General features: G+C 42.4%; 1 protein-coding gene across 2 annotated transcripts in view; it reads right to left on the bottom strand.

Moving 5' to 3' along the window:
- PLXDC2 (plexin domain containing 2) overlaps window positions 1-17,387 on the bottom strand; it is a 236,174-nt gene that overhangs the window by 79,783 nt on the left and 139,004 nt on the right. For both annotated transcript variants that reach the window (XR_014000682.1, XM_081163229.1), the window contains exon 4: window positions 14,971-15,040. Coding sequence is in view for 1 of the 2 variants with exons in the window: in XM_081163229.1 (XP_081019355.1) it covers window positions 14,971-15,040 (70 nt within the window). In the remaining variant the exon portion in view is untranslated. The remainder of the gene's footprint in view (window positions 1-14,970; window positions 15,041-17,387) is intronic.

Raw genomic sequence — 17,387 nt, 5'->3', positions numbered from 1 at the left:
CCAATCAGAAGGTCGGTGGTTCGAATCCCCGCAACGGGGTGAGCTCCCGTTTTTTGGTCCCTGCTCCTGCTAACCTAGCAGTTCGAAAGCACATCAAAGTGCTAGTAGATAAATAGGTACTGCTCCGGCGGGAAGGTAAACGGTGTTTCCGTGCGCTGCTCTGGTTCGCCAGAAGCGGCTTAGTCATGCTGGCCACATGACCCAGAAGCTGTACACCGGCTCCCTCCGCCAATAAAGCGAGATGAGCGCCGCAACCCCAGAGTCAGCCACGACTGGACCTAATGGTCAGGGGTCCCTTTAACCTTTTGCTTCCTTTGAGAGGTTATTTCAAAGCTGTGGCACCACCACTAAAAAGTCTTCTGCTTTGTGTATGCATAATGCTCCTCTCCTACAGAGAGAACTTGGAAAAAGGCCTCATCTGAAGACATTCATGTATGGACAAGTTACTTTTTTTCTTTTAGTAAGTTAATGCATTTTTACACTACTCCTTATCCAGCAAAGTCCCCTGCAGGGCAGCTCACACAAGATTAATAAGAATAATAGCTTAGATGAGAACAGTAGAAAGTGCATGCCATCTTGAAATGGCCTGTTTAATGGGGTAGTGATAATGACAGATTGCTTCACCTTTCTGCTTCTTCCTCTTCAGCTCACTTCTAATGGCTTCAGGGAGGAGAGGAAAGGAGCGGCCCAGTCCAAGCTGAAGAACCAGCAACTGGCTGACATGGTGATGCTGTCAGCTGGCAATTGTGGCTTCTTCTCTCCTACTCTAATCTGTTAACTGATTCTAACCCAGGCTTCCTCAAACTCGACCCTCCAGATGTTTTGAGACTACAATTCTCATCATCCCTGACCACTGGTCCTGCTAGCTAGGGATCATGGGAGTTGTAGGCCAAAAACATCTGGAGGGCCGAGTTTGAGGAAGCCTGGGTTAGAATTCTAACCTGTTCTAACCTGTCTCCCTTTCAACCCATTAACTCAATATTTGGCCTGGTTTAAGGGGTGGGTCATGATGACATTTACAGTCCTAAGCATCTATGGCAGGCATGGCCAAACTTGGCCCTCCAGCTGTTTTAGGACTACAACTCCCATCATCCCTAGCTAACAGGACCAGTGGTCAGGGATGATGGGAATTGTAGTCCCAAAACAGCTGGAGGGCCAAGTTTGGCCATGCCTGATATGGGAACATCTGCTCCCCTCTCTTGAACAACTGCTGTAAACCTGAAGGCCCTTGAATTAGGGTTGCTTGGTCCAAACGAATAAGGTATTTGACATCTGTTGAGAACCTGCTGCATTCTTGGAATTCAGAAGCAAATATTTAATTTCAACTATGTAGAAACCTACTGGGTTTATTTATTTATCAACAAGTTCGTTGATTTGAGGGGGGTGAGCAGCAAAGCACATGATTTGTATGCAGAAGATTCCAGGTTCATTCCTCAACATCTCTACACAAAAAGGTTCAGGTGGCAGGGGATGGAAAAAACCTCTGCCTTAGACTCTTGAGGGCCACTTTTTATCAGAGTAGGCAATACTTGGTTAGATGGGTAATTGTGCCTGGTATAAAGCTAAGGATAGCCCAAGTTGCCTGACAGTATTGGGGAGTATATATGGTGGAAATGAATGTTCAGGTTTCATTTTAAAATCAAGCCTCTAGCTCTTTTGTCTGTGGAGATAGAAAGGAAAGTGTGTCGGGGGTATTGTAGTACCCAATTGCTCACTAGGAATGAAATGGCAAGCTACCTGCATTTATATGCCCTGGCTGTTTTGCAATGATTTCCCAAACCCTTAAGCCCTCTCACCACAACATTTTAGGCCACAGGTGAAAGCATTCTATTTTCTGTATGGAAAAATGTTTGGACACAAGAGACTTCACTTTTTTAGATGATAATGTTAAGGAGACAGTTTTCAAGGTTATTAGGGCTCAACTAGACGTGACATGGAAGGGGGAGTCTATGTGGGCTTATATTTTTATTTCAAAGCAGCTGCGTGGGTTGCTAATTTTATGGAGGAAGCCGCACTGGGAAGTGGTGAAGGAATTGTTTAGCTCTCTTGTGCCTTGTCTCCAATTTAAATTACTTTACTAAGGCTTCAATTAGGTCTACAAGGGGCAAAACTTACAGATGCTGTACCTGTCCTTAGTGGACAGTACTTAAACCCAGAAAAAAAATTAATAAGCAGGGATGGAAGAGAATTTTGTTCAGACTGCATTTTTAAGGGAAATGATCTAATTTGCATTTTATAAATGAATACATGGATTGGAACATAATTATCCTTTGAATTTCACACACTCTGAATATTGAGATACGACTGGGGAGAAAAGTACCATAATAAATCACAAAATTATAGGATAAAATACATTTAGAAATGTGTACATTGAGTTAAAATATGTTATTTAATTACATGTTTTGTAATAAACTACACATTTAATTATGAATTTTGGTACAGATTCAACTCACTCATTGATATGAAAAAGGATGGGTTTTTATGAATGGACACATGCAGAACTGACACACAGACAATAAATAGATTGATTCATCGATCCCATTCATAAATCAGAGTATCTTCTGGGAGGCCAGTGGTAAGAAGGGTACTTTTCACATATCTGCTGGAGATGATCAATGATTCAAGCCTGAATTCAAAACAAGTATATGAAAACTAAAGCGAAAAACAAAACTAGATGTCAGATTGGAAAATCTTTTTTTAAAACCTGCACATACATTCATACATACATACATACATACAGACATACATACATACATATTATATCTCTGATGTAATTCTTTCAATGAATCAATGGTTATGAGCATTAGTTCCACAATATGAGCATGCACTCACAAGAAATCAATCAACAATGAGCCAATGCTAATCCTGAAGATTTCCTACTAATATGGAAGCCTTTTCTAGTTTACCCAGAAGTGAATAAGATCTTAAACCTCAGGTGTCTGTATTTACTTTTGTTGTTGTTCTACAGTATGCCGGTAATCCAATTCTACAGTATACCGGTAACTCCAACTGCCCCAATTCCACCGGGACTGCCATGGAAGCAATCACGGTTTCTCACTATGTCCCGCAAATCCTGGTTTTTGCAAGCAGGGCAGAGGGGAATGTGACTGGTGTTGTGGCACCGAGTGCAGGGTTTCTGGGATGGTTCAGCAGGTGCCACCACTATTATGGAAGCAAGAAGCAGAGATGTGCACGAGATTTGGGCATCACTGGGTGCAACTGAAATTTCAGGCACCAAGGTCCGCTACTGATTGGGAAAGGAAGCGAGACTGGTCCCTCCTTCTCTCGCCTCTTACGAGTCCCAGCTCCTCTCCCTGCACCGCTTCTCTCTTGGCTGCAATGCACCTCCTTAGGAGGAAATACCATTAAACTCAGTGCAACTTTCTGATGAGTAAATGGGTATATTGTCAGGATTCTAATAGGGCTTTAAAAAACAAACAAACCAAGTATCATCAACATCAGCAATTATTACTTCTACCACTTCAACTTTGTTGGACTGGTCATGTGTGCTGATGCCTGATGATCGTCTTCCAAAGCAACTGCTCTATTCCAAACTTAAAAATGGAAAGTGTAATGCTGGTGGTCAACAAAAGAGGTTTAAAGACTCTCTCAAGGCAAATCTTTAAAAAATATACGAACACTGACAACTGAGAAACACTGGCCTGCAAGCACTCCAGTTGGAGAACAGCCTTTACCAAAGGTGTCATGGACTTTGATGATGCTCGAACTCAGGACGCAAGGGAGAAACATGCTAAGAGGTAGGCACACTTGACAAATCCACACCGTGATCAACTCCCGCCAGGAAACCAATGTCCCCACTGTGGAAGGACGTGTAGATCCAGAATTGGCCTCCACAGTTACTTACGGACTCATTGTTAAAACCGTGTTTATGGAAGACAATCTTACTCGGCTATGAGTGATCACCAAAGAGAAGAAGAAGAAGAAGAAGAAGAAGAAGAAGAAGAAGAAGAAGAAGAAGAAGAAGAAGAAGAAGAGAAGACTTCTACTACTACCAGCAAATAACAACAAAATGGTTACAGTGCAGAATTTTCCTATTCCACTACTTTCTAAAAATGTACAGGATAAATGCTGCAGAATTAACTGTAAGTGACACTGGGGTGCCTGCTGATTTGGAAATGGTATTCACAGCAAAGCCCATTTTAATTAATGCTCCAAATTCTTCCCAGATGTTTCAACAAAGGTTCTGACAGGTCCTTGACCATAAAACAGCTTGAATCCCAATGACATTCAAAATTAGGGAATTGGAGTTGCAGCATCCAGACTAGCACTGAGTGATAGAATAGAATCATAGAGTTGGAAGGGACCCCAAGGGTCATCTAATCAAACCCCCTGCAGTGCAGGATTTTTTTGCCCAAAGTGGGGGTCAAACCCACAACCTTCAAATTAAGAGGCTCATGTTCTACCACTTAGTTTAGGCATACTGTTTGTTTATGTCATATACTGATATTTTTCTATCTAAAAATAATAATACAGTGATACCTCGGTTTAAGAACAGTCCTGTTTACAAACTATTCCGTTTACGAACTCTGTAAAACCAGAAGTAGTATTCCGGTTTGCGAGCATTACCTCAGTCTATGAACGGTGGAAGGGCACTGGCGGCGGGAGGTCTCATTGGGGAAAGCGTGCCTCAGTCTAAGAACGGATTCGGTTTAAGAACGGACCTCAGGAACGGATTAAGTTCGTAAACCAAGGTACCACTGTATCTGTTTAGGAAGTTACCCATTTTTACACTCAAGACCTATGTCTCCCCATATAAACCAACCTGGACTCGGCATTCATCCTCTGAGGCTCTTCTTCACGTGTCTCCTGCCTGTAAGGTCCAGAGGGTGGCAACACGAGAACAGGCCTTTTCTGCAGTGGCCCCCCGTTTGTGGAATGCTCTCCCCAGGGAGGTTCATCCAATCACCTTCCTTATCTATGCTTAAGCGCCAGGCAAACATGTTCTTCTTCAACTAGGCCTTTGGCTGATTAATATTCTACAACTTTGTAAATGTTTTTCCCCCCGGGGGGGGGTGTTTTATTTGTTTCTGTTTTAACGTTTTATTTGTGTTTTTATCTTGTGAACCAGCACTCTGTGATCTTTTGATGAAGGGCGGTATATAAATTTAATACATAAATAAAAATGAATATCTGATGCTGCTGCCACAGCTACAATCAAATGATAGAACTAGAGTAAAGGTAAAGGACCCCTGGATGATTAAGTCCAGTCAAAGGTGACTATGGGGTGCTGCGCTCATCTCGCTTTCAGGCTGAGGAAGCTTGCCGGGTCATGTGGCCAGCATGACTAAACCACTTCTGGGGCAACGTGACACCATGATGGAAACCAGAGCGCACGGAAACACCACTTACCTTCCCGCCGCAGTGGTACCTATTTATCTACTTGCACTGGTACGCTTTAGAACTGCTAGGTTGACAGAAGCTGGGACAGAGCAACGGGAGCTCACCCCGTCGCAGGGATTTGAACTGCTGACCTTACAACCAGCAAGCCCAAGAGGCTCAGTGGTTTAGACCACAGCGCCACTCGTGTCCCAGTACTCTTTTAAGATCTTACAGTGATTAGGGGTGGAAACCGCTAATGCAATGCCACAGCCCCAAACCCTACGCACATTAAATGAATGCATCAAACACATATAAAAGGGGCAACTTTATCTCTTTGCATTCTAAAGATAAAATGAATTCCGTAGAGGGGGGCTGGGATACAACTTGACAAACAAATTAAATAAATTAGTTCCCTTCTAAAATAAATTGTGAATGTTATGTAAATAAATACACAAATACGTTCTCTTCTAAAAAGGTCTCGTCTCTTTTCTTCTCTCTCTCCTCTCGCTCATTCAGTGGTTGCTGGCTTTCACTAGGCATTTAAAGGAGTTCCTCTTCTAATTAAGCTTCTCCTGTGGCTTTAGTTTGTTTAAAACTGAACTTCACACAGTGTGACATGTTATTTTCTCAGTCATGCCCACAAGTTAATTAGGGAATGTGTGTGCTATTCTGATATTACCTTCTCTGTTATTTTAATTTAATGTTCAGAAACCTCTGATGTTTCTACACAAGTGGGCACTCGTATCTCAGCAAACAAGACCCCAGATGTGAACATTTCTGGAAAAACAACAACAACAAATTAACAAACCTGAAGCTCCCCAGCTTTATTCAGAACAAGGTACAAAGCAGGCTTTTTCAATAAAGCAGTGTGTTTTTCTTCAAAAAGAAATCCAGCAAATATCCACAGAAAAGAGATACTGCGTGGCTTTGAGCTACAGAGTCAGTTTTTCTGCAACCAAACAGTCGTCCAGGTCCAGGCTCCATCTTTTCTCCCTCTTTTTTAGAGAACGAAGCAAAGCCTCTGAGTCAGTGAAAAAAGCCTACCGTATATCCATTTACAGGACTTATTCGTAAGTAACGCAAAGCCAAATCTTGGCCAAGCAAGAATATGCAATCCGGTGGGTCAACCAGAGTGAAAATTGCAGCCACTTCACTCCTCCCCAGTCCTGCTGTGGCTACGCTACCTGGAGTTAAGCCATGGTTTGGCTTAGTAATGAAGGCAAATGCAGGTTTCATTGCCACCTCCACTAAAATTGGTGCAGTCTTCTGGGGCCAGAAAAATGTGTTTGGGAGCCTAGATCAGGCCCCTGAACTGGGAGTTAGCCACTTTTGGTGTAGACAGTACTGAACCACATGGATGAATGATATAACTCAGTATTAGGCAGTTATGTTTAATATACTCCACTGCCCAACATCCCCACATTGAAGATTGTGTTCTGATGGTTACCTTTCTGAGCTAACGGGGACAACTGTCTGACTCAATATAAGGTAGTTAGGTCTGTTCTCGCCACTGAACTATGGTCTCACATAGTGGGACTTACTGTGCATGAATGTGTGGGTCAGCCCACTCCCCCAGGTGCTAACACAAATAATGGGCCAAGCCATCCCCTGCATCCTTTCGGCTGATGCTGAGCATGTGCTGGCTGGGGACCAGTGTTAGAAACTCGGATACATAAGCTAGGTGCCAAATGGCTTCTTCACCCAGGGTTATAATCGCCAAAAGGAAACGTCTAGTTGCCATTTTGGGGCCAGATGGCTCAAAAGTCATATTTTTCAATTTGACTTTTTGGTTCCTGAATTTTATTCCAATAGTGCAGATAAAATATCATGGATAGAGGATGTGTTGCTAGTGTGTGAAAACAGCCAAGATCCCCAGACATGCACCTCCATGCACTGGTAAGATTTAGAGCTGCTTAAGTCTGGCAAGATTTCTTAATCAGGTGCCAACAGTCTATGCCCTAGGACTGCTGCATGCATTTAAAAAGGCAGAATAGAAGCGGAAAGAAACTTCCCTTCCCCAACATCTCTATAATGGGGGAAGCAATAGGGGAAAGTGCATAGGTGCGGAAACATGGAAGGATTTGCCTTGTGGGACACTGTATGGCAGGGAAAGGGAACTTGTGGCTCTCTGAATGTTACTGGACTCCACCTTCCACCAACCTCAGCCAGCATGGCTAATGGGAGAATGATGGGAGTTGTAGTCTAACATCCTCTAGAGGGCCAGTTTCCCTACTGTAGTAGTTAGCAGTTATAAACTTAGTTGTGCCACATTCATATATATATATATATTGTGCTATGAAAGCAGTTAATAGGAATTTTGCACATTCTGCAATTCCACAACTATGCATATGGCTCCTGGGTGCAAAACCAACCATCCTGAGAAACTCAGCTTTCTTCCTCTTTCTTCCCCCAGATGTGTGTCCCACTGTGCTCAATGAGGGCTACCTTCCAGCATTTTTATTTTTTAAAAATAGGATTGCAGCCTCGGAAGTATGTGGGGAAACACCTGGCGGCATCTGACAAGCTGGAGTGTTTTAGCAAACTTCCCAAGGGGGCTGCATAATACTAGTGCACAGCTCTTGTCCAGGGCTAGCAGGACCAGAATTATGCAAATGCCAGCAAATCAGTGCAGAACTGTTTAATTACAGCAAATGCTGTAGATGCTTATGCAGAAGAAATTCTTATTGCCTGTTCAGTGGACCAGACACAGGTGCATAGGATTCCAGGTTTAGGCAAGCTGCAAACTTCAGCCTTTTTTGCAATGGAATTTGGGTTACATTGGTACAAAGTTTTCATAGTCTATGAGCACAGAATATACACAGGTTACCATCAGCACTTCTGCAGGGCGCAGCAATTTCAGCTAAATTGTACAGCTGGGGAAACCAGAGCATGAAGAAGTGTATAGAGACATGCTGGAGGTTTCCGTTTGTGTTATTTATAAAGTTAGTTCAGTGGGCTGCTGCATTACACAAAGTATCTGCAGAAGGTTGATAACAGTTATGCTGGGAGGGGTGTTTGTTTTCTTTAAAAATCTGCTTTAATCTTTACCTGCCGGGCAAGACACTGTTTTGATCAGACTGGGTCTCGTTTGTCAATTTTCAGCTGCGTTACTATGGAAACTTCACAAAACATATGGAGTGTAGGCGACGCTACAGACCCATCACATTTGGGTAATGGACTGGGGGAGGGCAGTGCCAAAACCTCTTTTGTATTTATTGCCCACCGAAACTAAAGACATTCCTCAAGGGCTTTAAAAGGTTAAGGGGTTTTCCACGGATCTTTCGTAGCCAGTATAATGAGAACCTCCCGCTCAGTATCTCCTTAAGAATCTCTCTGCTCACTTCCCAACAAAGGGACTATCTTTTATTTGCTTCCTTGTGGGGTTTATTCGAGAAGCTACTCATCTAGTGCCTGCTTATATGTCTTCCCACAAAACAGGGATTTAGGCTGGTGCTTCCAGTTCAGCCCTTAAACTTGAGTAGGAGACACACGAATGACTTCATGAACTATCTTTTGGATTTTTCAGAACTGATGACCGGGATAGGCTCCAATGCTTTTTAAAGCTGTAGTCAGCATACAATTATTTACAGTAACTGGAATGGAAACCCCTTTCTGAATTTCAGTAAAGCATGATGTCTTGAAATCCACGAATTATAAGAGGCATTCCTGCAAAAAAATGTGGCAGCACAGAATGCTGTTGTTCATTATGGCAGCCACCCGGTTTGATTTCCCCTCCCTGTATTTCCATTCACAGTCAGTATTCCATGCCCACTGGCACATTCTTCGTTTTGAGTCCCTCCCCTTTTATGACTTTTCTTTTTTAAAAAAAGTCTGGTATTTCTGCATACTTTCAGTTACCCCCCCCCAAAAAAAAACCCCCACCATTGCTGATACATCCCTTCTTATGTGTGAACAGTGCTGTTTTGGCTACATAAGCCATGGCACTCACAGCCTGACCAACAGAGCCAAAGAGAACATTTTCAAAGAACGCTTGGCTGCAGCTCTACTATGGAAATATCCAGCTTGGTTTTGAGGAGTCCACAGTTCAAACTGCACCACAGTCTCGTTAAGGCAAGCTATCTCTCCATCTCAATATGGAGTTAAGTCTATCCTCCCAGAGGTGATGTCAGAATAATTTGGATAGTGCATGTAAAGAGATTTCAAACTAATAATAATAATAGCTCTAGCTTTTGGTTGTTTTTAATTACAAGTCACCTTGGGTTTCCTGGATGACAGGTGGGATATAAATGTAAAAAAAATATCAAATAAATAAACAATTTTATAAACAAACAAACAAGCTATGAGCAGGAATCACCAAAAGAAGCTATTTGGCAAAGATTGAAGCTATAACAAAAGAAACAAGGGAGAAGGGGAAAAGGATACAGTACCCCCCGCTTAAAGTCACGAGCTACATTTTGCATCAGGATATTGGCAGTCCGTCCCACCAACCTCTTTTTCCTAACCTAATAATGCTGCAGATGTGTTTGTTGAGAAAACAGCAATAATGTAGGCATCTAAATATAATCCTTGGAGGCGGCTGCAGGGGTGTGTGGCGATAAATCTGCTTTTGCTGAAAGGCCAGCCTTCATTCTGTTTCTAAAGTAGGTAATAAGTGAAGAGAGTTTTCTGTTAAGTGCAAATGACCTTTAAGATCTAAGATGACTGCAAAATGGTTAATAATGAAATAGAAAGTGGGAAAGCCCTCTATTCTTCCTGACAGTTCATTTCAGGCTTGCAAATGTTTGTTGATTATGTCCAGCCAGCTTAGTGCTCCCCCCCCCCGTAAGAGGTACTCTCAGCCCATATGACAGAAAAATGCCACCCACGGTTTGCCAATATCATAACACTTCTTTCCTTTATCAGGCAGGCAGGAGAATACATTAGGCAAGGTGTTTCAAAACAATTTGCGGGATCTAATCACAGAGTTACGACTACAACACTGAAGTGATTAACCAGATGACTAAAACATTTTGATCAACTCTAAAGGTGCCCTCAATTCATCTGGCATTTGAATAATAATAATAATAATATAAACTGAAACTTGCAAAATCTATATTGTTGTAATAATTTCCTCCTGTGAGAGAGAAAATAGGACAAGTGTCTTCTAAGATCATCCCTGTTGTGATATATACATGCAAACGCTAAAATGAAAGATAAGGCTCATTTCTTTTGTTTTTTCCTCTCATATGTAAACATAAGAAGAGTGAATCAATTAATTTTTAGAGGTAGCCCTAAAAAGGTTCAGGACCACAATAGCTCAAGGACTGTCTCCCTCCATATGAACCTACCAAGACCCTGAGATCATTCTCTGAGGGCCTTCTTCATGTGCCTCTTCCACGTGAGGTCCAGAGAGTGGCAACATGAGAACAGGCCTTTTCTGCAATGGCTCTCTGTTTGCGGAATGCCCTCCTCAGGGAGGTTTGTCTGGCGCCTTCATAATATATCTTTAGGTGGCAGGACAAAACTTTTCTTTAAGCAGGCCTTTGGCTGAATGACATCTAACACCCTTTAAAATGTGTTGTGGGAAGGGGGATTCCTTTGTTTTTGTTTTTATTGTGCATTTTTTGTCTTTTATGTTGCAATTTTATGTTGTGAACCGCTCTGAGATCTGCAGGTATAGAAATAATAAGAATAAAAATAAAAATAAGTGAAAACCCCACATCTTCAGATAAAGAATTGCCCTGTACACATTTTAAACCAGACTTCCCCAACCTGGTACCCTTCAGATGGTTTGAACTACATACCCTTCAGCCCCAACCAGCATGCGGCTGATGAGAGTTTTAGGCCGAAGCATCCGGAGGGTATCAGTTTGGGGAAGGATCCTGACCATTTACCATAATGTCTAGGGCTGATGGGTACTGGAGTCCTACAACTACTGGAGAACCACAGGTCCCTGTCATAAGACAATATTCAGACACCTTCCTCCAAGTCCAAAACAATTGCTTAGGTTCACTAGCCTCTTACATTTGAAAAGTGCTATTCCGGTTTAATGCAAGATTAGATTTGATGGTCCAATTTAGTTTTAAACAGTGTTATTGAAAGGGGGGGCACGTGAACACGCTATACACTGCCCTATATTCTTGCTGCTTTCCATTATCTCTGCCGCCACTCTGACAACCCAATCCCACACCTGACTTCTAAGCCCATTGCCAATGCTATATTCTTCTCTCCTAAATGAAAACATCTGAAATGTTCTGTCAGGAAGACTTTCTATCATCAGAGAGCTGGAAGGCCTCTCGTGGTTTCCTAGGTACCAGAATTAGCATACACAGGAATTCCCCCATGACAGATATCCACCTCTAGAAGAACAGGATTTGATTAATTATACTAATAATGGCAGTGCAAACTGATTTACCTCACAGACATGAATCAAGTAACCTTGGTAAAACATGGATTGAGGGAAAGGATATGCTAATTGCTCAAGCCAACCCATGTGAGTTTCTCTCTTTTTTTCTCTCTCTCTCATATTAATTGAGGGTCAAAAAATCATCATTCAAGACTGCTTGGTAGTGAAATGCAAATGTTGTATAAATGGTAAAAAAACAAAATTTGGCTTTCTTGATCTGTTATAGATATGACGGAGCTCCTTGCAATTTAGCACTGTGATATTTAAGGAGAATGCATCATTTGAGCCCCTTAAAGGAGAAGCAACAAACTCTTTGTTGACATGATAAAAATTGGAAGTCCTCAAAAAACAAGCAATGGCTTGGTTCACACTGTCACACATAGCCACTTACAAAACTGTTGTGATGCCTCAGGTGTGCATGTTTCCTCTTTTACCCTCCGGCATGCCACATCATTTTGGGTCATTTTTATGAGTAAAGTGACTAAAGCATCATCATCATCATCATCATCGTCCCTCTGGCACTCTTATTGATTCACTAAAACAGGGGTGCCCAAACTTTTTTCAAAGAGGGCTAGATTTGATGAAGTGAACATGTGTGAGGGCTGACCAAAATTGCTGAGCCTTTTTTAGGATTGAAGTTGCTGAGTTTTTGGGGGGATTTTACGCCAGGACATATACTGCCACGGGGGCCGGATTAATTCAATCCGTGGGCCGGATTAGGCCCCCAAAACGGACTTTGGACACGCCTGCACTAAAAGCACAGTTTTCCTTTATGTGTGTGTTTCACAAAACATAAGCCATAGTCACTTGTTCTCTCCCCCACTCCCCCAAAATGAATACCATTGCCTGATGGGAGAGAAGGGGAAAAGAGGAGAGAGCACATGATTTCCACCCTTTTCCATATTCCCATAGCCTCCCACATGACTGAGACTGAATGTCTGCAGTGGAGAATCTGCTCTCTGTTGGTAGGCTCCCCACACAATTAAAAACCATGATCTTCCAGCAGAGCAGGCTCCCTGCTGCAGAAATTTGACCTCCAACATGAGGGGTCTGCAGGAAGAGCAATGGGGATGTGCAGTCCTTCTTCCTGTTCTGCATACAAATAGGGAACGGTGTGGTCTAAACCACTGAGCCTCTTGGGCTTGCCGATCAGAAGGTTGGCGGTTTGAATCCGTGCGACAGAGTGAGCTCCCATTGCTCTGTCCCAGCTTCTGCCAACCTAGCAGTTAGAAAGCACACCAGTGCTAGTAGATAAATAGGTACCACTTCTGCATTTATTCTGTAGATAAATAGGTACCACGCTCTGGCTTCTGTCACGGTGTTCTGTTGCACTATAAGCAGTTTAGTCATGCTGGCCACATGACCCGGAGAGCTGTCTATGGAAAAACACTGGCTCCCTTGGCCTGAGGCGAGATGAGCACTACACCCCATAGTTTTCTTTGATTGGACTTAACCATCGAGGGGTCCTTTAACTTTGCATACAATAGCAATTGCATTGAGGGGTGTGTGTTTGTTAGTTAAGAGGGCTATCGTTTGCCTCCAGAGCACAACTGGAAATTATGCTTTAAGAGAGATTCCAATGCTGGTTTAGAGGCGAACCATCATTTACTCAATTCTGATGTAACAACAAACTCTGGTTTGCACAAGTGAGAAAGTGCAGGAAGGAATCTGCCTGCACACATGCTGGGGATTGCATAGGATGCCCTCAGAACATTGAGAAAGGTTGAGAAAGGTTTCTTCTTTTTTCTTGGACAAACAGTAGAATAATACAGGATATTTCTTTTTCTATATTTGGTTGGTGATGCCTACCTATCTCATCATCTCGAGAGTTTGCGTGTCTGGTTGAGCGAAGGAGTGCCAGACACTTTTACCTCTTTCATTCCTAAGTATCTATGCCATCCTTTTTTTGCCCATGCATCAACCTCTTCCCTCCATTACTAACCTTGCGATGAATTAAAAGCACACAACCCCAGCATTATCCCCTCCTAGGTCTGTTGTTAGCCATTCCCTTCCTTTTACAGAAACACCTCTTTTCCCTCTCTACTCCTCCATTTTAAAAGAGCTAAATGACAAAGCTCGGATTTAAAATCCTCTCCCCTCCCATATTCCTTTTCAAAGATGGTCATACATAATTGGCAACCCCATGTATCTTTCCGTACATGTGGGTGTCCTGCTTTGGTAACAGGGAGTGGTTTGCGCAACTTTTATTTTAATGGTAGAACAGCAATCCTCATTGTAGAAAAGGAAGAAAAGCCGTTGTAACAGCCTACACAAAACACAGTCTTCTATGGGGCAAACTAGACATGGTTCAAAGCAAATCACATGCTGCTGTGTCATTAAAAGAATGTTACTAGCAAGTGCAAGTGAGGGCAGGTTTTTGCAGGGACTGCGGGTGTAACAGCTTTCTCCCTTGCAGCCCTTATATGCCATAGGAAAGAAGCTCCCTTTGGCATCAGCGATAACCTCCCTCCTATTTCTAAGCCCTAGGAGGATTTTCTTTAGCTGCAGAGGGGAGCAGACGGGTAATCTTCTCCCTCATGCATAGAACCCAATGAAAATTGTCACCCTGCACCTAAAATTAATAGTTTATTTTAAAAAATAAATAAATGCAAGTTCTGTGCTTAGTTCCATGTCTACTTTGACCCTATGCACCAGCCATTTCAGAACTGAAACACTTGCCAATAGATCAACCATTCACAGCAAACTATTAGCCAATTAGCAGTGTAACTGATGCATTTCTAAGTGGCTTGATGGATTGTTGTTCATATGCAAAAGTGAATGAAGAGGTCAAAGTCTTCCTATAATTAAATCTATTCACTTTAATATATTTATAGACCACCTTTTAGGATTAAACCTCTCAAGGCAGTTTTCAACATGTTAACAATCATCTATATACAGTAGTTGCAAATCATGAAATGATGGGAAAATGAAGTGTGTGATATGAGCACACGGCCTTTATTGGTCAGCAATTCCCTTTCCCTCTCTCCCACCATGCATCTAATAGTGAGGGGCCAGGAAAGGTGTAGAGAGAAGACATTTATTTAAAATGTTAATAAAATTTTCTGATCCATGGTAAGGATTATTTATACCAGTTTGCTGACACAGAGGACAGGGTGAATCTGAATGAACTGGTGATCTGGCCTACCCAATTTTGGATATTTCAAGCTCTACCGTAATTCACTTTCTCTCTCTCTCTCTCTCTCTCTCTTTTAAGAAACCTGATTTAAAATATCTGAAACTCTTGTCAGATTATTCAAAAGTGAAACGGGTAGAAAGCCACTTACCCCCAGTTGCCACAGTAATTTCACGTAGGAAATGGCCATAAAATGGAAAATCGAACGATAGATTCACTCTCTGCAAGGAACAACACCAGAAAAGAAAATCAATAATGTAAGGAATAGTAGAGACCCCATTCACTTTAAACCCATTCACTGCTGTTTTTGCCTTAAGAGGTGTGTGTGTGTGTGTGTGTGTGTGTGTGTGTGTGTGTGTTTACAGTAGCCTTATGCCATCCTCAATTTGGAATCAAAAGTGGAAACAATTCTGCATACCAGATAAATCTTGGAAACTTATATAGGGAGCATGTAGGGAACCCTAATTGCCAAGTTCTAAATTATGCATATAGAAAACCTCCCACATCAGAAGCCCTGGTCAACACAGAGGGGCAGGAGAAGCTGAATGGCTTTAGGGTTTGGGCTAAATGCAGAGCCCCTTTCACCACATTTTGGACCATGTACTATGCCTGAAGAGGGCTTGTCTTGTCAGTAAATCCCACCGACACACATAGGAAGGAGTTGGAAGTGTATCTGCAATGGACACTGTCATTACATTGCCTGTGTGCTGCCACCAGCATGGCTGCTGAATTGTGCCGAGGAAAGCAGTGAAGAGGCTGCCTAGAAGAAGCATCAGCTGTGGAAGAGCTCACAGCTTTATGGAAGGAAAGCACCAGGGGGCAGAAGCAGCAGGGGGCAGCTCTTCAGAAGCCGAGCTTTGCACACACTTCTGGTGCCAGTATCCTATGCCAGGCACAAAGGCCCACTTTGCAGCCATGCTCTCTCTTTCTGCTGGTATGTTGTATTCTTCTTGGGAAAGAGCACAAGGGGGCCATTCTCTTCAAGTGTAGCACAGAAGCAGCAGCCTTTTGCCATTATATTTTGCCAGGCTTTATAATTTGCTATTAATATATCCCAAACTGGCCTAGATTCTAACTGGGAGAAGAACTCAGAAGCTTTTCCCTTCCTATGAGTCTCCAACTCATGCTCAGCTGCACTGCTTACCTTGTTGCCACTGCTGCAACACTGGCGGCAGGAGAAGGAAGGAAGCAAGGAAGGTTGGTTCTCCCATTGGTGCTGCTATGATAGGAAGTCAGGTGCCAGGAGCACTGGGAAATATCGTTTCTCATGGAAAGCCTTTCTCTTGGGCCTCCTATGGCAGCAAATCAGTTGTAGGAAGTCAGGTGCCAGGAGCACTGGTAAATATACTTTTCTCATGGCTCCCAATGGATGGTTGAAGACTCACGGGTGGGTGAGCAAAAGAGGTAGAAGGAGGAGTTCAGCAGCTCCTGAGTCAGCCTTTCTCAACCTGTGGGTCCCCAGATGTTGTTGAACTACAACTCCCATCACCCCTAGCTAGCAAGGCCAGAGCTCAGGGATGATGGGAGTTGTAGTCCAACAACATCTGCGGACCCTGAGAACCGCTGTCCTGAGTGTTGAGGGTGAGAGATTTCATTATACTTCAATTAGATTTGACTTCATTAGACTTGTGGTGGGGGCAACAGTCTAGGTTAGCTCACCATGCACATTGGTGGCATTAAAGTTAAAAATGAAATAATAAAAAAAAACTGGCAGCACCTGTCAAATATCTGGGAAGTGATGTTGTTGTTTTGCAAATTTCAAATAAAAATAATCTTCATTTCCGGATCACATTGGAATAGCACTAAAAGGGGTAAGAGGACAGAGTGGAAGGGCTGTAGCTGAGTGGCAGAGAATGCACCCAGTTACCGGTTCAATCCCTGGCATCTCCAGGTAGGGTTGGGAGATCCTGGGTCTGAAATCCTGGACAGCTGTCGCAAGTAAATATAGACAACACAGTGTAGGGCTCAATGGACCAATGATCTGACTCAGTACAAGACAGTTCCTCTGCTTCTTCCAAATAACGTTGCACATTCCATTCACTCCAAGCAATTGGCCATGTTTAAAAATCTTTCAAATATTTTTTTTTGTAACTAAGCTTATGTCTGTCTCATTTTAACTTTCATATTGCCTCAGATTTAATTGGTTTTCCCCATCTCTCCAGAAAGGATTAGTTTCTCCATCTATCAGGTATTTTTAATGACTTATTTGGTATGAAATTAATCAATGAATATTTACAGCAGCTTCAAATTAGATTTCTTCTTCTTTTTCATTAGAAGCCAGAATTTGAAAGGGTTTATTTACACATATCTTGTTTATAACTGGAAGAACTAATTCCATTTTATAAACAGATCATCCCAAGGAGCGGGTTGCAGGAGGAACTTCCAAGATACAAGATTTATACTAATTGAAATATATTCTCCAATCTGGTTATTTTATACCTTTTCACTACTTATCAGTATTTAACAAGTAACATGGAATATTACCATTGGAAAAGCCAATTTGGGGGCTTATCTGGTCCCAGAGCAGTCTCGGTAGGATTAAAGCAAAATAAAAAGTGATGTAAATCA

The sequence above is a fragment of the Podarcis bocagei genome (assembly GCF_964188305.1).
Source record: "Podarcis bocagei genome assembly, chromosome: 12".
Taxonomy (NCBI): Eukaryota; Metazoa; Chordata; class Lepidosauria; order Squamata; family Lacertidae; genus Podarcis; species Podarcis bocagei.
The sequence above is the reverse complement of the archived record's forward strand: the minus strand, read 5'-3'. Positions and strand labels throughout refer to the sequence as shown.